General features: G+C 50.2%; 6 protein-coding genes and 1 non-coding gene across 7 annotated transcripts; 1 reads left to right on the plus strand and 6 right to left on the minus strand.

The window, feature by feature from the left end:
* The first annotated feature begins 1,305 nt into the window (after positions 1-1,305).
* On the plus strand, positions 1,306-1,391 carry HD553DRAFT_t46. The gene has a single exon. It is a non-coding gene; the product is annotated as a tRNA-Ile (tRNA).
* A 965-nt stretch (positions 1,392-2,356) lies between these two features.
* On the minus strand, positions 2,357-5,976 carry HD553DRAFT_341701 (kinase-like domain-containing protein; the record flags this gene model as incomplete). The annotated part of the gene is made up of 15 exons (XM_046182660.1): positions 2,357-3,158; positions 3,220-3,253; positions 3,319-3,355; positions 3,419-3,484; positions 3,549-3,562; positions 3,632-3,683; positions 3,741-3,824; positions 3,890-4,026; positions 4,089-4,290; positions 4,359-4,597; positions 4,679-4,834; positions 4,914-5,112; positions 5,229-5,336; positions 5,405-5,611; positions 5,686-5,976. The coding sequence occupies 15 exons, from the start codon at positions 5,974-5,976 to the stop codon at positions 2,357-2,359; spliced, it is 2,628 nt and encodes an 875-aa protein (XP_046037251.1).
* Positions 5,977-6,220: 244 nt separating this feature from the next.
* HD553DRAFT_349779 (uncharacterized protein) lies at positions 6,221-7,628 on the minus strand (the record flags this gene model as incomplete). Its single annotated transcript, XM_046183483.1, has 1 exon — positions 6,221-7,628. One exon carries the CDS (start codon positions 7,626-7,628, stop codon positions 6,492-6,494), a length of 1,137 nt encoding a protein of 378 aa, XP_046037252.1. The 3' UTR covers positions 6,221-6,491.
* A 410-nt stretch (positions 7,629-8,038) lies between these two features.
* On the minus strand, positions 8,039-9,226 carry HD553DRAFT_335111 (uncharacterized protein; the record flags this gene model as incomplete). Its single annotated transcript, XM_046182181.1, has 2 exons — positions 8,039-8,332; positions 8,549-9,226. The coding sequence occupies 2 exons, from the start codon at positions 9,224-9,226 to the stop codon at positions 8,039-8,041; spliced, it is 972 nt and encodes a 323-aa protein (XP_046037253.1).
* Positions 9,227-11,318: 2,092 nt separating this feature from the next.
* On the minus strand, positions 11,319-12,581 carry HD553DRAFT_323700 (uncharacterized protein; the record flags this gene model as incomplete). Its single annotated transcript, XM_046181414.1, has 1 exon — positions 11,319-12,581. The coding sequence occupies one exon, from the start codon at positions 12,579-12,581 to the stop codon at positions 11,319-11,321; it is 1,263 nt and encodes a 420-aa protein (XP_046037254.1).
* Positions 12,582-13,436: 855 nt separating this feature from the next.
* Positions 13,437-15,864, minus strand: HD553DRAFT_323701 (uncharacterized protein; the record flags this gene model as incomplete). Its single annotated transcript, XM_046181415.1, has 7 exons — positions 13,437-13,986; positions 14,184-14,286; positions 14,328-14,389; positions 14,580-14,758; positions 14,918-14,982; positions 15,050-15,060; positions 15,140-15,864. 7 exons carry the CDS (start codon positions 15,862-15,864, stop codon positions 13,437-13,439), a joined length of 1,695 nt encoding a protein of 564 aa, XP_046037255.1.
* Positions 15,865-16,707: 843 nt separating this feature from the next.
* HD553DRAFT_370624 (uncharacterized protein) lies at positions 16,708-18,442 on the minus strand (the record flags this gene model as incomplete). The annotated part of the gene is made up of 3 exons (XM_046184174.1): positions 16,708-17,437; positions 18,102-18,118; positions 18,347-18,442. 3 exons carry the CDS (start codon positions 18,440-18,442, stop codon positions 16,708-16,710), a joined length of 843 nt encoding a protein of 280 aa, XP_046037256.1.
* Between the last annotated feature and the right edge of the window lie 673 nt (positions 18,443-19,115).

Here is a 19,115-nt window from a genome sequence, read left to right on the forward strand (position 1 = left end):
GGAGAAAGCACAATCAGGCGGCGAGAAAAGCGAATGCCGAAAGATCGGCCAAGGACGCACAGGGAGTCGACATCCCCCGCTCTGATAGCAAAACTACCAATGAATCGCCAGCACCCACGTCGAAACCCTCTAGCGGGAGACCAAAGAATAAAAACTTCGGTTCTGGCAACAAGTAAGCCGGGTTACGCGCTTCAGGATGTATACCAGAATGCGCCTATCTGATGAATTGGCCTGGCCGCAACCAGGGACAAACTTGGCAAGGACCGACCGGAAGGGAATCTTCCGAGCAAGGATAAAACCACCGTAAAGTGCTGGAGGGACGTGTCGCTTAGAGGGGACGCGCCGGTACGTTGTGCAAGAGCTGCTTGGCAGATTCGATATTCGGGCTGACAATTCCTATGACAATAACATCCGCCCACTTCAAGGTGTTCGTGCCTAGAAGCGATAAGCACGAGAACCGCGAACCCGCAACCTCGACGGACAATAAGAACATACGTCGAGGCTAACTGAATCAAGTTGATAGCAAGGAATGTTCAGAAGTAGTGACCCCGCGCCTTAGCGCTATAGGACCGTTTATATGCCGAGAATACATGCGAATGGCTTGAGCTTTTACGGAAGGAAGATGTTTATGAAACGAGGTATATGGAATAGTTGGGCTACAGAAGATGAAAACTTTCGGCTGATATGGAAAGGTTGGAGGGTATTGATATCGTGAAGTGGATGGAGCGGGTCAATCAGTACTGTGCAGACGCTTTCTGTGTGCTTCAAGGCGCCGCGAAGACTCTCATCGCCATGGTATCGGACATCTATTTTATTAGAAATGTCGATCTTCTGTCGAGCTGATACAATACGTGGGTGGCTCCCTTATGTCTTGGTGTGCTCCTTCTCGGAAGCGCGATAGACCTCAAGTCAATCGTTCAGGATCGTTGCATTTACTTGCGGAGAACAGACAATTTCGGAGCGACGAACGTCTGATATATCGTTCTGGATTTCTGCAATTACCTGAGGAGAGACAGACGACCTTCGGAGTGATGGACGTCTGATATACGGCAACTGCGAAAGTGCTCGGAGTAGAAGACTGATGATCTGGCCTGCAAGACGCCTCAGTGGGGTCATCCTGCAGACTTCCCAGCGCCTGAGCCGGACACGTCAGTCGATCGTCGACCATGGCTGGCGGCTGCGCGAGATCAGAAACGCGGATATACATCCGGCGCGCGCGCCTCATTCGCTTCCGCCAAACCTTATCCGAGCATATCGCCTGATGAACGCGTATATATTTGCAATTGCAAAATCGCTAACATCAACGGCCGATTAGCTCAGCTGGTTAGAGCATTCGTCTAATACTGTGTTAGATGAACGAAAGGTCTTGAGTTCGATCCTCAAATTGGTCATTCTTTTTGCCCTGGGGCATCGGGTATTTTTGCGGTTTTGGCATGATTTTTACAGCGCTTCGGGGGGGCAAGAGCGGCAGCGAAGCATTGGGGCTATTTGATAGTGTCATAGAGTCCTAGGATGAGGCTGTCTATGAGCTGCGCTGAAGAAAAGGCCTAGACGGCGGGCTATACGATGTCGCGCTCCAGTATAGAATCGGGTTGCGGTTTCATAGTTGAATCATAAAATTGATCACTGTCATCACTAGTCAGCAGCTCCAAGAACCTCAAGCGATGATTGCGATGGGGTGGTCAGTTTATAGGGATAGCGGCAAGTGAAAAGCCAGACAGGGATGATTGGCATCGCATCTGATCGCCAATCTCATCTCGAGTCCATCGTCATCTCCATTCCTACCCGGATCGCAGCCGAGCATACGACCTGTATGGATGCCAATATGCCAAGTATTACGTACGGCTCTTGCCCTCAACGCATCGCCCCTGTCGACAATGACTTTGAGGAAACTAACGAAACTACCGACGTTGCAGCGATCATCAAGATAAGCAAGTCCGGTAATAACCTCAAATCTATTGCCCAGAAATTCGCTATGTCCTCTCAACCTATCGTAAACACCGCCATCAAGCACTTTGGCGTTCTCGTCCCGTGAATGGCCTATGCCCCTCGACCTCTTTGCCGTTCCGCTGGTGAAGCAGGAAACAACCAGATGTAGACAGGATTCGCGATGCTCCACAGACGATCGCGACCGCAGGCATCGATCAATTCAAGTCGCGTTCATCGACCTGGCGCACCTGCGTGTGGCGGACGGTATGACTTCTAATCGCTATCTCTTATGCAAGATCAAAGGTAGTCTCGAAGGAAGAGAAACACTCGCCTTTGTCTCGCGCTGATCGTCCAAGTGGTATCAATAATGCTGTAGTCGTACAACTATGCGAATAATGGATACACCGCGACTCGTTCACGCCCCCATCTACTTGAGCGGATCAAAGTCTCCCCAATCGGCATCGTTGAACGTCTTCTTGTTCGAGGCTTGCTCGATTTTCCTTGTAGGTTGTAGTACACCGCCCATACCCATCCCCCCTGAATTGGTCCAGCCTGGCGGGGCAGCTGTTGATGGTGTCGTGTTCATCGCCATCGGTTTCGATGCCATCATGCTCGTACCCATACTCAAAGAGGGAGCGGCTCCGAATACCGATGTCGTTGGCGCTTGCGGTGCTAAACTTATGTTGTAATTCGGTCCGGCTGGTCGTGGCGAGAGAGGTGCTCGCGTCATCTGAACCTGCGGCGGAGGCAGGGCAGGCGTACTCTGCATGATTCCGTTCATCGACCCCATAGCGTTGTTTGGTCTCGATACGGCGGGCTCGGCAGCGAAGGCAGCAGTATTAAAAGTGGATGCCGGCACGGGACGTGCTTTCAAGCGACCACATGCGGTAGGCGTTGTCGGCGCGTGGGTAGGAGTATAGTTGACGGCAGGCCGTGTGCTGCTCGTCGCTGGGGCAGACGCCAACCAGTCATCGGTGCGATCCCACGGGTCATCCAATGACAGCCCCTGCACACCTCGAGAACCGTTTGCAGCCCCGTTCGAACCTCCAGTGGTCCCTTTCGATCCGACCAGAGCTTCAAAGTCGACCTCGCCGCCCCCGTTCATGCTGAATCCTGGCGCGGTAGCAGATGCTCCGGCAAAGGTGGACGTCTGCTCATCCGCTCTACGTATAGCTCGGAGGTGTTCCAAGTGTTCCCTTTCGACGCGGTTGCCGAGGGATTTAATCACGCTGCGAGAGTACAAGAATTCAGCATCGCAGTCTGCGCTGACACCCTCAGCCCGACACTAACCTCATGAATTTCCCAAACTGGTCAACGCTCAAAACTGTATGAACGTGTCGATATCTGTCAGTCGAGACCTCAATCGCTATAAAGCACGGCGCTACTCACGTGGTCCCATTGACATAGCCCAAAGTTGCGGCAGGACCTAAGGCGAGAGAGACAATAAGAGCCGGATCGACGCGGTGAAAGGGACGAGATCACGGCTTACGAGACCCGCTACCGCTTCTCGGTCGACTTTCATTCCCATGGCCTCGTGTACAGCGAGAGTTGCCATCTGTTACCACAGACCACCAGTCATGAGCACATAGCCATATAGCGACTGAATCCATAAGGCGTACCATGACCGACGGTTCTACAAACATAAGCCAGGACGACCGATCAATCATAAATTTTGCTTGATACCGTTCAATTCTGAGCTCACCCTTGGTCCTGATCTTAGCCAGTAATGGAACCAGCTTTTGCGTGAGGACAGCCTGGAGCGCAAGTAATATCAGCAATGCTGAAGGTCGTTCCATCGTGTGTCTACTCACCTTGTCTAGAATGGTGACCATGGCCAGGAAACAGCGCAGAGTTTCCACTTTTACAGAGAGAAGCGTAGTCTTGGTGAAGACGATCTGCCAAGCAAAGGGCAAAAGTGAGCTTGTGTGAATCGAAAATGAGAACACAAGCAAAAGCTTACTGCGACTTTGACCAAGAGTATATCCTGCAAGGTCGAATAGTCCAAATTATCACATAGCGACGGGATCGCGCCTAGAACCTTTTCCTGCACGTTGGAATGTTCCGACTCCAACGCGTGGTAGATCAGGGGCATTACGCCTGTTCCGGTTAGGTCAGTCTCCCGATCGCCCTCTTGAAGACAGACTATAGCGATTACTCACTCTTCCTGAAAACCTCTGGCGAAGTCTTTTGCGCAAACATCGGTATGCTCTCGATCAACATCAACATCGTCTGGGCCGAATCCTTGAGGTCGAACAGCGGCTGGACCCTAGGCAAGACCTCGGCGAATTCGTCATTGGTCAAGGTCTTGCAGATCTCAAAGACGTCGGGAAGCAAGAACGGCAGGAGGTAGACGTCTTTCATCTGTTGTTTCAGGAATCGCCTTGTCAGCAATGGTTCGACCTTAAACCTGTGAAAGGAGCGAAACCGACCTCGTCAAGCAGACTAGGCAAGATTTTCCTCCTCTTCAGCCTATCCGAGAACCCGGGTAACACCCTTAAGAGCCCCTTCAAGAACGACGCCTTCTCCTCTCTCGGTTTACTGGCGAAGTTTGAGGGGTCCAAAAAGTTGAGTGTCGATATCGCCAGGGAGGAAAAATACGAATGTGATTGCAAGGTCGGGAGGGATAAACGTGGTTGAGCATGCCGTGTGATCAGCTTGGGTAACAGGTCTACAAGATATCGAGTGATAACGATTCATTGTCAGCTTCGCATACTATCAGCCGACGATAATGGGCATCTGCTCGACTCACCTCGCACTTCGTCCCCCGCCTCTTGCCATCTTCTACCTCCCCGCCATGACCCCTGAACAAGATCCTGTTCCAGATGCGTCGTCGCAGTCTGTATCGAGCCGTTATTCCTGAATGGCGGCTTCCCACCCAAATGCACTGCGAACAACAGACAGCCCACTGCCCTCAAACGAAAAACATCGCTCAGCACAACGCTTAGTCCTTTCCAAAAGCGAAATAAAGATGACGAGGTGCTCACGACTATAAACGTCCACCCCTGTTCCCCAACTCCCAGGTCCGTCGATGATATACTCCGGGGCGAGATAATCCAACTTCCACTGGACCTGGCTCGGTATCCGGTTATCCACCTCTGGGTAGACGTATTTCTGTTGATTCGCTGACGACGACGATGAAGGGATCGGGGTGATGTGGGTGAGTCCTGAGAGTTTCCAATCTCCCTATAAAGTCACGTCGGGTCGAGTCGAAACAAGTCGAATGAAGAGCGGGTGGAAGAGGTCAGCTCGGCTGTGTTCAAGCGAGAATAAGTGGTAAGGGTTGGACTGGCAAAGCCTACCTTCGTGTTGATAAGGATAGCATCCGGATTGATGTTCAGATGCACCAGCTTGGCCTGATTATGCAAAAACGACAAAGCTCTCGAGACCTGCAAGACCCCTTTCTGAATCTACATCTCCCCGGCCATCTCCGATCAGTTCAACTTCATGATCCCAATCCTGTATCTTCTTGACTGACCTCGACCTCATCCACCTCCAAACCCGCACTTCCGCCTCGATTGCGGTCCGACCCGGGACCATGTACATTCTCCGACAAGTCCCTCAAGATCCCGCTTAAGCTGCCTGTGATGGCCTCGGTGACGAACGTGAGTTCTGACCGGGTCTCTTCTAACGGTTCGGTGATCTGGAGGAGGTCTGGATGTCGTAGCTTGGTCAACGATTGAGCCTGGAGACAAGTAACGAGGATGGTGTGAGCTCGCGATAGCATCGAGCGTTTCGAGGAGGAAGACCGCTTTATACCTCTTTCCGTAACGTCTCCAGGACAATCTCCTTGAGCTGCGGACTCCTGACCCCGTCAATCACCCGTTTCTCGAAGATCCACACGCTGACATCCTTCCCAGTCGTCTTATGCGTCCCACTCAGGACTTTCCATAATCCCACCGAGAGCGGTTTCCGTTTAGATGGTTGTCCTTGTGTAGATGCCAAGTTCAAGGACGACGAGCTCGGAGTGGAGGTCGGGGTCGTGTGGATGGTGTATGCTGAGAGGGATGACGATTTCCCAAAGAGGGACGTCGTTGCTGCGGCTAACATGACGAGATACCTGAGGTCTATCCTTGTAGTTACAGCCGTATGTCTTGTGCAAGCATCATCAGGATATACAGAATTCGATCAAAGGTCCCTACATACAGGGTGATCCTATCGACTCATGAAACTCTTGACCTGAGACCTGTCGCGAATCGATATGACCATATCCGCAAGATAAGGTTTGGAGAGGACCGGTTACATAGGGAATCAGTCAACCAACAATCTCGCCCACTTAAGATGGCTGAAACAGCTTATTTCGAACACTAAGTCTATCATTGAATCATCAGCTTCACATCTCAGTGAAGACCATTACGAATGCCTTAGAGGAATCGGCCGAGGCTCGAAGATGGCGAAGTACTCCAGGCAGAAATCCAGCATCGATTTCGTGTCCCTATCAACCTCTCGAGGGCGAATATGCTCAAGCTGCTCAAAAGGGACGAAGAAACAGGTTTCTCTAATTGTGTAGAGAGGAGCACAATGATACAGTACAACGAAAAACACACGATGATGCTTCATGCGACCTAGACACCTTGCCCTTGACTCTCAGCAAGTAGTTTGCCGGCCTCGCGGAAGATCTCTGAAAGTTCGCGCCTCGCGGACTTCAGTGCCTCTTCCAGATTCTCAATCCTGTTCTTTCGCTGTTTAGTGGTCCACCAGTCGCTGTACGGATGCAAGCAGACCTTTAATGCCTGATCAATGTTCTCCCAGATCGCCTTGATACGTTCCACAAGCGCTTGAGCTCCTGGCGGTACGATTCCTCTGGCGGAAGACTGCGGAAGGGTCTTGGAATAGTTGTAGAGTTTGACATGGATGAGAACCATGTCATCCTTACACTTGGCGTAGATCTCCTGTAGAGCATCCATCCTCTCTGGGCTTTTGTGTAATCCCCACGTGCTGCAGAGAGTGTCAAGACACTGCTGCACACGTGCGACCGGGACATCCTGCAGAGGTTCGTACTTGGGTAATGGGTTTGGCTCATACGGTGTCCATAGGTCAGGAGCTTCCTCCCGAGCCGTATGAGCCTCAGATCCATCCGGCTGGTTTCCTGAAGCCGTACAATCGTGGAGAGCAATCAATTCCTCGTCCGACTGAGCGATCCGGTAACGAGGTTGTAAAGCGAAATTCGTCCCTACAGTAGGTGTCTCTTCCAGGACTCGTTCAACGAAAGTCGACCCGTATCCGGTGTAGGGAACGCCCCCAAAAACGCTAAGATCGACCGGTTTCACGACATCTGCCCCGCTAAAGTCCCATCGACTTCCTATCTTTCTCTTTCTGGGGGTTCCAGATTGCTGCGAGCTACCGATTCCACCCCTCTCTGTGTGGACAGGCGATACATTAGCATTCGGGTCGGGAGCATGCCGACCTGTTCGATCGTTCTCCCTCTTTGATTCTGCATAGCCGCTCGAAAAGTCCTTGAAACCGGCAGACGTGTGGGCAGTGTGCACGGACCCCGAAACGCTGAGTAATTCGTTCTTAGGGTGCTGAAAGCTTTCCTGTAGGGGTGATCGATCTCCGTTCGTGCTGTCACCTGTGTTTGCGAATGACGCCACCGATGAAGGGTCCGAAAAGTTTGCCTCCAGGCTTCCCATATCGGAAAATTGCGATCCGGATGTTTGCACATCCTTCTCTTGGTCTTCAGGTGAAAGATTCGGACTCATCGCGGTGATGGGTAGAGCTCAGGCAGTAGAAAATTGGACTGGTTGATATGCTCATTAGGGAAATCGGAACGACTGATTGGGAGAGTGGGCCTTGCTCTGCATTTATAATCATGCCCATGCCACATTTGAGCTTCTCCGGATCGCCTCCTTTCATGCAGAGTAGGCGTGACCGCTTTGCCTATGTCTAAAGTACTATGAGAGCCGTCGGCCTGAGTCGCGGATCAACGCCACGCGCTCCACCCGGGAATTGGCTTTTTCATTGAACAGGCGCCTGACAAGACCCCCGGTACGCACATCTCGATTCCAAACAGACACAAGCGGAGACAATGATGGTGATTATAGTATTTGTACGCTCGTATCCTGCAAGCCCTCGATCTTGACATTCAGACTAACTGAGACATCGGCGGAAATCAAGAGTCGGACGTCAACCCGCAATCAGTTCGGCGTGGTTTCGACGATCTCGCTCCTTCGAGGCCGCGTTCCTTCAAGTCGAATCGAATAAATCTACGTTCGAAGCTTTCAGCTGATAGTTCTATACTACGCGCCTGCGCAAATGCTTCTTGTCTCCTCGATGGGGAGTCCGTGACCCGCCACCTCCAGGCTAGAATTGGGTAGATTCCCTTGGGGGCATGGCTCCTCCGGTGCTTTCCCACTGCTACTCGAAAGTTGTGACAAAGGAAATACTCAAAGCGGTAGATCAGGGGCTATGGGGGTAAAGACAGAGTTCAAAGGCCTTTCGGTCTCAAGGTCCTTCGTCACACATATAGCGGCGATTATGCTTCCTGCTAAATCCGACACAAGAATTCAGGCTCTATAACATCCCATATTGTAGTCATTCAGAAGTACAACATGAGACTCGAGGTAAATGCAACACATTATTCATTCCTCCTACAGTCCCATCGGAACTCGCATCAACACACCTCCGGATAGGGTAGCAGTGAAAAACCCTTGCCATTCTGCGCCTGCTCCCTATCTGATGCTTTCCGCCAGTTCGATTCTACAGCGATGGCCAGTTCGGTGAGATTTCCCAATAGCTCTTTCAGTCTTTGATCCTGGGAGGTAGACTGCTCGGCCGGAGGAGTGTTGTGCTGCTTGATCAAGGCTTCAGCACTCGCACGAAGCGCAAGCTGCTCTTTAAACAAGAAGCTCTTCAGGCTCGCTAGGTTTCTCGCCTCCGCCATCACCTTCGAGCGCAGAGTGTCTCTCTGGCTTGGGATCTTATAAAGAGTTCCGGCGTCTCCAATGATATACCCTACCCTGCAGACCTCTCCTCGTATAGAAGAATCACTGTGAATCGCAACAATCAGGGAGCTTTGGATGTTGTGAAGGGCTTCCTCGTGATCCGCCAAAGCCATATCCACTTGTTGTTCCTCCTTTCGTATCCGATCCTGTTGGTCCTTGTGATCCATCGGCGACAGATCAGATTGTACGACCTCGGAATCGGACGAATCGGCGAGAGAGCTGAATTCGGTCAACCCTAGGGCATCGCTCAGCCAGGGTGGTATATCCGCAGAGATTTGGCCCTCGCAAAAGGTTATCTGGAACGTCGTCGACGGAATTATTTCGGAGAGATCAGGGTAGACTGTTGCGCTGGTCATGGATGATAAAACTGAGTTTACTGGATCCTTCTTGTATCAAATTGATGCCTATACTTGAAGACGGCGACGAGACGGAATCATACGACCTGGCGGGTGACCAGCATATATGTCGTGCGTTATTAGCGGCACCGGAACATCCATACTGGTCCGAGCCGGCAATAGGTCGGCGGAAGAAGCATAGTTTTATGAGGGCTCCTTTCATTGTGATATATGTGAGCATCGGTCTTGATAGTTCAAAATTATTCGTCTATGTGATCGATCGACCGTATGGATCCTCTCCATAGAGGGACAGGGAGAGGGTGCTCTCGTTCATGGTTAATCTCGCCACGTGGTGCACCGTACCATCATCGGGTCTTGAAGATCACGACGCGTTCCGAGAACAACTTAGCTTCGAGACACACCTCTGCCTTTGGGTCCATTTCATCTCGTGTCTCTACTTGCGAATATATGCCTCTTTGTCAGAGTGATGTAGACGTCCTTATAAAACCTTCAGGTGCGGCTTTGTCACTAAAAGCGATAAGAAAAAGCGACCCACTGTATGGAGATCATCGTGCTTTCAAATGCGTTTATGGCATCGATCGGAGCATCAAGTACATTATGTGATCATCGGTTCGTCAGCTGACGGACAGATCTCAAGTTAGTCCCAGAAAGCCCGATGAGCAGAATCGATTCTCTCAGGCTATGGAACTTCCTTTGTTGCTTGATGTGCCGAACAAGAGCGCATGGGAAGCTTCTCGACAGGCGAAAGGCCTAACGGCAAGACCCGCTGCTGTCTCTAGCTTCTTGCTACAAGAGGTGTCTTACAACTGCTTTCAGATGTTTGACGTGGAGTCATCCAGTCTGGCCTAGTCTAGTTGTGATCTGGAGAATACGATCGAGCTAATTTGTCATTTATCACGACCTGACCCTAGAAGGCGGGCAGCTAATTGCCCCCAAGACTCGACGTGAAACGCGAGATCCAGATGGCCGCTACTGCACGTGACGCGGCGCGGCTAGTGAGACTGTTCGAACGAGTCGGATCTCGCGCATGCGACGTCGCAGTCGATCAACCTTCTGGCATGAGACAGTGCCATGTCAGTAGGCCTAGACGTGCGAAAACGTACAACCGAGAGCCTTGTCACTGAATCCCGATTGTCATCCCAAGTCACATATCGGTGTACGGACGAAACGCGGTGATGATGCAGGGCAGCTAAGGGTAATAATGCTGGGCAGTTCGGAGCGTCAGATACAACCAAGGTTCTTTTGAAAAGCAATGATTTCAGGATCGCCTATAAAGGTTCTTTATCACTATAACCTGTATCCTGCGTATCAAGCTTTACTTTCAACATCATGCTACTGATCAAGAAATGCCCTAGAGTCTGCCTGACAATGTCGCGGATATACGGTAGCCACCACCAGGGCTGGTGAGATGGCGAGAGAAATTATCACCTGCTGTAGTGGCCCAAGACGATGCCTCTGTCAAAGCCATGACGGTGACCTTGGCTGATACATTTCACGTGTATCGTGCGCTCCTAGCTTATGCCTTGATCGTCTTTCGGTTTGGTCATCCCTGGCGACCCTTATCAATTGCAATCATGCTGTTCCATCGGGACATCCCGGAGTATAACTTAGAGATGTGGAAAGATGTTTGATTACTTGAGATCTGGATTCAAAAAGGATTGTTTTTTGATACCGTGGCTATACATCGACAACGAAATACCTTATAAGGATTGAGGCAATGACGATATTTAATTGGTAAATCCTCCGTCAAGATTGACCAATCCTAATTGCGCTGATCGTTTCTCGTTGTCCATCAGCGTGTGCAACGAGGCGAAACACTCAAGTTGACTGTAGGACTTGAAACGAAGTACTATAATTCATGCTGTGTCGATCTCGTGACTTTGCCTCAATGCGGAACGACATTGAAATCGGTAACAAAGCTTGCGTCACAAGCTTCGAAGCTGCCTGAGATGATTCTCCAATGTCATTCGTGAGAAAAAGAGGGGTGTATTAAGCAGTTCGGCATGTCTTCGGGACGAAAAGGAGAACGAACTAATTCTCATGTCGAACACGCAAATACTATGCACTCTAGTATTCAAGCATATAGATGGACCTATTGTTCCGCAAGTTCCCGTCTCCTCCAATCCCAAACATCTACCTTCCATCCGATCTTCCGCCTGTAGTCATCGCATATCTTTGTGAACGTCTGCTCGACCTGTGAGACAGCCTGTACTAGGTCAAAATCTTCGGGTACCTCGTCTCCATTGGCAATGTCGCACTGGACCTGCAGCTTGTCCAATTCCTTCCCGACGTCCTTCAGCTGGGCCTCTTCGTGTTCCATCAGATCTGCAACCGGCCCCCTCACGGGACAGGCTTGTTGCAGTTGGCAGTAGAGTTGGGCTAACACCACTAGGGTGTCGAATCTTTCCTTGAACCGCTTGGAGCGTTCTAGCCCAACGGGGTTGGCGAGTGTCAATCGTTCGACGACCGGTTGCCCTAAATTTGTCTTCAATAGATTCCATGCTTTGTGCAGACAGTCCCAGGCATGACTATGAACCTCATCCCCACATCGTAGTTCCCGGGCAACCTGATCAACCTCTGTCGGATGTGTCCGTATCCTTCCAATCACTTCGTCTAAAGCAGACGTGTAAATCTGTCCGACCGTTCTTAATGATTCCGGGGATTCAATCGTGGGTTCATTGGAGGCGTAAGCTGTTGAGGATACGTCGGATGACCCAGATGCCTGGTCGATGATCGTACCCTGTGATCTTTCCTGTGTGTTTGCCGTGTCGTCAACGACTTGTTGATTTGCTTCTACGAAAGCTTGGTTCCATTTGTCGATATCCCGGGTAGCGGCTGACAATTTCGCTCCTAGATCTGGGTTTGCGCCACCACAGAGGTCATAGTGCCTCTCGATATCGTCAAGCTTAAGGTACGCTTTGTTCCAGTCGTCCCTCAAGCGGGTCAGCGATGCACGCATGTCATCTCTCTTCTTGGACATGTGAATCTTTGACTCATAGTCAACCCACCACTGGACTGTTTGGACGAAGGCGGACAAGCTGTTCTTAAACATAGCGAAACTGCTGTAAGACAAGTATTGTCCGCCGGATACCTCCTCAAGTTTGGTGAGAACGCCATGGGTCAAAAGCTGCTTCCGAGCCCCATTGTTGCCTTCGTTCAGACAATACGTGTATACCTTCCGCACGTTGTAGTCAGTCTGAGGGTCCGTGAGGCCCTGTCGTTCACATGTATGGACAGAGGATCCAAGCAGTTCGTTGAGTGTGTCCAGGGAAACGTAGCCCGTGGGAGCAGAGACGACAAGTGATTCGGCGGTTTGAATGGCTGAGATTGTAGCGGTGTCTATAGAAGTCGTCATGATACGTGGTTGGGCTGAAAGGTAATGGGTCTGTGTTGATGTTATATGAGTAAATTATCACTGGATCACTATCCACGCAGTCACAGCACTGAGGTTCTGGAACTTGCGCGCATATGTACTCGTGTGATCGCCTTCTGGCGATGCTTTCAGTGCAGTAGTATGCTGTGCCCTCCTTTGTGGCGATTGTGATTCAATAACACCATCTTGTGCCGCAACAACCAACAAGGCGTGATGGATTGATCTTACTTAATCACAAAACAAGGCGATAAAAAAGCAATGGAAACCAAAATCTCAAGTCATCAACTGGTCAAATTCGTGATATCGTTTCCTGTGCATGACGGCAACTTGTAGGTAACACCCAGCCACCTGCTACATTTGGGTATATGGTATTATTAGTAACCCTCTTCGTAGGCGGATTGCGATGTCGCTAACGCACTATGCCCTTTCAATCCCTTATATATACAACCCAGATCGTTGCGCCGGACGCAAAGCTTGCAACGCTGGGCGTACCGTCGCTCCTTTGTCTATTTATGTAGCCATAGTGACAATCTTTCAATCATTGTGTTGCCGTACATTGCGATGTGCTTTTATCGCTCTGTATTCAGGATTGCTATTATGACAGAAAATTGACTGCTGCCGGCTGCACTAGCGCTCAATGATATAGTTTAATACTGTCTGATATAGCGATAGTTTTCCATTTCGAAGCGATCCAACAGCACGTCTCCTAATAACTTGGTATTTTCTAAGAGACTACGGTCGGCTGGCGTTCGGGGACCAAGGTATTTATTCTCTGTTCTCGTTGGGCGCTGGTCGACCTTGAGTTTGCAGAGACGCTTCGAGAACGAGTCCGGTGATCTACCGGCGTCCCAGTACTTGGTCCTGTACTTGGTTGAAAGCATCGATGGATAGCTTTTTCACCATGATGAGTGAAATCAACATGTCGCTCATCTTCCCAAGCCTGCTCGAAGCCTCCCGAACGGCCTCCATCGGATCAATGCCGTTTACATCCTCGTTTGTCGAAGGCTTCGTAACCTCAACACTCGTTCCACCGGTTGGCGCATTTTGGTTCTTCATCCCTTGGCGGATGTCCACAGCTTCCCAGAAATAATTTTCTACGATTGACAGAATGTCAGTCTCTAGAAGAGGCCGATCGGAATGCATCTGACAGAGTTCATGCGCCTTCTCGCAAAGCGAAAGAGTGCTCTTGGCAACCGAGCTATTCTTCTCCAAAGATCTTGATTCCTTCGATATATCGCCCTGGCTAACCTCCATCAGGCTTTTCCACCTTGCTCCCAACTGTTTCCAACAATACGAGTAAACGCCAAGGCGCGTTTTGATTCCGGTAAAGTCGCCGTTTTGATTATTGTCTGGGGTGCTGTCTGCTGACAATGATTCTTCGCAGGTCCTGATGAGTTCTAACAGTGATACTCAGTTCGAGGACCCAGACGCTTGCGATGTACTATCCGAAGGCGTAGCGGATGGAGGGACGGTTGACCCAGGTAGAGACGTGTTCATGATGAAATGAAAATGTGGATGAAGGTACGGTAGAAGATTGTGCCGATCGGTCTGAGGTTGTGACATTAGAAAGCGCAGATGTTGTACCAATCGGAAATATCAGCAGCCATATTTGTAGCCATTTGATCGCTAGCTTTTGAGAATTCTGAAATACCTTCCTTTGTCCCGCTTCCCATCGTTGGCTCGTCACCTGTAGTAGAGGGACAATCATCGAGAATGCATATTGTTCACGTAGCCAAGCCAACGATCCTGCCACTGAATGCGGCGTCGGGTGATCTCCAACCGACGAAGTCCTTTGAAGACAGATAATATATGTCGTCAGCACTTCAAATTACAACTCGCCAAGGCATTACAAGGTAAGGAGTATCGTGCGCCAAATCAAGCGGCCTGTTTGCGTCGCAGTCATCTTGTGTTATCTTATAGTACCTTTCATGGACCTTTGAAGGAGGGGTTCTCGATGGCGTTCAATGTAGTTTGGCTGACCACTTGTACAGCCACAATTCGATGCCCTGTTCGCAGCTAGAGAGTTGCCTGGTCATCACGACTTTTGCGCAAACGCCATTTTTGACCAAAGAACGCAACCTTTCCCCTTCATAGCCGCGGCACAGGCAGATCACGTAATGATAATGATCAAACCGACTGGGACGAAGCTGAACTGCTACCTACACACTGTCAAGGAGATTGAGAGCGAAGACAGAACTTTCAAAGCATATGATACTGCAGTGTCTACGATTCATGGACCGGTGACGAAACCAGCGCTCTGTTGCGCCTTCTGTGACCCGGGCACAGGGCACATAACGCCACACGCGCGGCTTGCGCACTTTGGAATCGTTGAACATCGCGCAGACAAGAATCAGATCGTTCATGATTGCTGAATCAGATGGCGCTAGCCAACATGCTCAATGTCTAAACCAGTTGCTATCCTCGAATGGCGTCATGATCATAGGTTTTACATACATAGGTCCTGTTGGGAATTAACAATGTGGCTTAGATTCACTACCGAGACAACAACGAACTACAAAGCTTAATATTCTATGCGCTACTCATTCTGGGCAATGATGTTCTTCAATTCGTGTATGACTCGGGCCAACTCCTCTCGACGTGCCGAAAGGTCTTTCTCTGAGCATTGAGGCTTTTGTATCGTTCGTTCGCTGAATATCACCGCAGTAATCGGCTCAAGGATTGCCGTAACCTTTCTCGCTGCTTCTGTCCATCCGTTATGATCGTTGTTGTGGTCAACAGCAAGTTGCCTGACCTGCATGACGATCAAGTAACACTGATCGCTGATGGCCGAGCAGAGCCGTATCAGCATGTCAAGAGAATCAACTCTGTCTTTGAAGGCCGGGTGGGTCATGGTGTCCTGAATGTTTGTTAGCCCATCGTGTACACATTGCCGTAAGTTCTCACACCGTTCATCTGGTTCATCTTTCTCCGCAAGTGTAAACTGGTATTCTCCGTTGACGTGGTCATCGTCAATCAGGACAGAAAGATTTGCGCTTAGTACCTCGGTAGTAGCGTTGATCATTCCCTCTTGGAACGCGAGTCTGCTCCACTGGAGCACTTGCGACGGGTACAAGCTGGACTCAGCCGTCGTGTATGTCTCCTCGATACTCTTCTCCACAGCGACCCTGGGCGCAGGCAGAACGTCGGACGCAGCGGCTCTCTGTGCGAGGCTCTTAACCAGAGCCTCAAAGTCGATGGGCTGGACTGTGGGCTGAAATGAGAAGTCATCACCATAGTCTGGGGTCTTGCTACCTAAGGAACTCATGATGTACTTGTGAGATTGTTCGGCTGATTTACGTCAATGTTATTTGTATACACGTTAAAAAGAAGGAGAGGCTTGGGCTTGGATGAGAGACTGAGCGAGGGTAACGTCTATATGCGATTCTCTCCGGATGCAAGCAGGTGAGCAACATATGCTTCTCCGATGTCGCCACCGAGAATGAAAGGAAGCTACAAACCGTGTTGCATGTTACCAAGCAGCCACCTCATTGCACGCCATTGGCTCGAAACGTACACGGAGGTCGCTCTTGCGCCATGGTGATGTCGTCATTTCCCCTCGTGTGCCATATCCACAGCTCGGGATTGCGCTTCATAGGATCGGTATGTTATGCGAACACGAACTTGGGGTCGTGTATCACTTGCTTTGTTAAGGCTATCATGGGAGGAAGGATGGGGCAAGGGAATTCCGACGGAATGTAACGCATGTTTCAGGGACAAATTTGCTCTTCGTTACGCATTGGAGCTAATGCAGTGCGGTCTATTATAGTGAATGTGACGTCCCTTAACCTTGACCCCTTCTCAATTGCTCTCCCACTGTATCGCATTGATGGACAATAGAACTCAAACCGATCCCAAGCAAGGGAGACAAATCAATTGTATTACAGTAGTATCTATTCGATACAGACTAAACAAGCAAGGTGTGAGATCAGCTGCCAATCGCCTGCCTCTTGTGTCTCATCTCCGATAACTGCCTACTCTTCTGAGATCACCAAACATTTGACTACTCTAATTGTAAGGGATCCTGAAAATTTCCGCCAGGACCCTGCTGCTGCTCAAAATCAGAGCCCGTAAGTACGCTAGCCTGGTAATTCAGCTTGTCAGGGATATCTTAGCTGAGGGCAAGATCCTTGACCACTTTATCAATGACTTGACGCGACACAACGATCGCCCCTTCGCGGAGGTCTAGCTCTGCGTTCCGGACCGGGTCTCTTCTCAGAATCTCTCCGACTTGTTCGGCAAGCCTCAGGACCTTTCCACGTAAGTCTGAGTATACCTCTAGGGAGTTGATTTGTCTGCTTTCAAGGTTTCCCAAGTCCGAGATTGCTTTGGACAGCTCACTCAACCGAGCTCCTCCCAGAGATGCTAGCTGTGTAGCTTCAAAGTCGTGCACTCGAAGACTGAAGTCGGGAAGCCTCACTACCCACTGTATGTCCTGGAGCCCAGAACTGACGTATATAACCAACCGCTTCACTCCCTCGTCTAGTTCACCCCTGTAACCCCAGCGTATATCGATGAATTCTTTCTGAGAAACCAGATCTCTTATACCCGCTGCTAAAGTTCTGGAGATCTCGGCAACCCCTCGAGCACGAGCAGCTTGATCGTGATAGTCAACGGTACTCGCATCGCCGTGGGTTCTCACGGATGTCGCGGTAATCCCGCTGGAGTTCGGAGGGTCGGACCTAGAGTGCAGAAGGGTCATCTCACTAGAGGGTTCGAGAAGCGAAGCGGTAGATGGTTCCGGATCCATAGCGAAGCTTATGCGAGTAGTGTGTAAAAGCACAGCAATTGTGTCTCGGAGCTGTCGGTAGTTCGTGAAGAAAGCAACTCGGACGGAGTGCCTGCAAACAGGTGAATGATTGCAAGCGTCGTACTTTATACTGAACTGGTTCCGACTGTCGTATTAACAACGCCGCCTTCGCTGTTGGGGGAAAGTCTTTCACCTTTATGAAAGGAAAGCTCGAATTTGATCATGCAGCTTGTGGAATCAGGCAATGATCAAGTGATCATAAGCCTAATCAATCCCACTGCCGCTTGCGTGCGCAGCAAGGCATCGGGAGGCTACCAAGTAGCTTTACCAGTACAGACCACGCACTAGAGCATCTCACTTCGCTGATCAGCCATGAAAGGAATGCGTCCGATTGATGTTCAAGGTACTCGAGTAATGATAATGATGATGTTGACGATCTTCGGCCGAGTCTTTGGCATCTCGACCGACCCGAAACGTTTATCCTTTAGTTGCGACATGCGCTCCTTTGTCTCCGCAACCTCTCCCTCGGCCCGCCCGGGCAATGATGCATATGTCGCTCGAACCATCATGACAACCAGCTGCTAGGGGTACTAAGCACAATGATCCACTTTGGATACCTCAGTATTGAGTCAGTAGTGATTCTACTCCTGAAGGCCTCAAAGAACTCTTGTCACAATCGGCAAAAATGGTGGTAATGCACGGCCAAGCTGATGTTTCATGTCGAATTGTTGAACGTGGCTGTAGGGGGGGCACACTCTGAGTGCAAGCGAGCCTAATTTGCCATGAAAACAAGACGAAACGTGTCACCAAGATGGAGGAAGACGTGTTATCATGGACAATCGTTATCGCTCGACCATAGTGATTCGAGCGTCAAGCTCGTGTAATTGGAAAACCATTTAGTCGCTTCGGAGTTCTGCATAGCATGTGAGAAACGGTTGATGACACCTGACGCCCCTTACGGCATGTCTCAACGATTCAAATGACAGGCCGACAGGCTTACATCCAGCAGTCCTCCTATTTCAGACATGAAAGCCAGGCTGAGCGATCTGTTGATCTGTTGGCTTTGTCGATAATGAAGCACCGGTCGATACAACATCTTTCGGTAGAGTGCTCGGATTTTAGGCCATCGAGAATCCGGATGACATTCACAAATTCAAAATACCTAGTCTCATACCACTGCGTAAACTGCCAGCTGCCCATTTATTGCGCCTCTTTTTCCCCAGATCGGCGGGCGTCGAGTCTATGGCGAGCCGTTTGCGCCAGACGCGCGGACTTATAAATCCCCCCGAAATCTTTATTGTTCGAATTTCGATCTTTATTTTGGCACAATTCGCCTTTATTTGTCCCAATTTGACTTATAATTTGGATCTTTATCTGCCACCGTCTCGGGCAATTCCGCCACATTTGCCTCCGCTTGCTCACTCGATGTGGGTCCTCCTGGGCCAACTTGGCTCTATCCTGTAATCATGCTATCACGATGGCACCCCTATTCCATAGGTCGTCGCCTTCCATAGCTTCTATTCAAACCCAATGGACCCTCAGACCGTAGCTACGACTGTTGCTGCAATTGTCAACCACGAATTGGACCCAATTCGAATATACTTAGCAAAACAACCTCACGAACGCGACCCATACCTTCTCCCTACTTACATCAACGAGACCAATGAGCTCCTCCACTTCTTGCAACATGTAGTCAAGGGCCGACTTCCTCACCAAACTTACCGCAACCACACCCAGGCAACACTCCTGGTTTCGGAGCAGCTCGTCAG

Source organism: Filobasidium floriforme (assembly GCF_021052385.1).
Source record: "Filobasidium floriforme strain CBS 6241 chromosome Unknown HD553scaffold_9, whole genome shotgun sequence".
NCBI lineage: Eukaryota > Fungi > Basidiomycota > Tremellomycetes > Filobasidiales > Filobasidiaceae > Filobasidium > Filobasidium floriforme.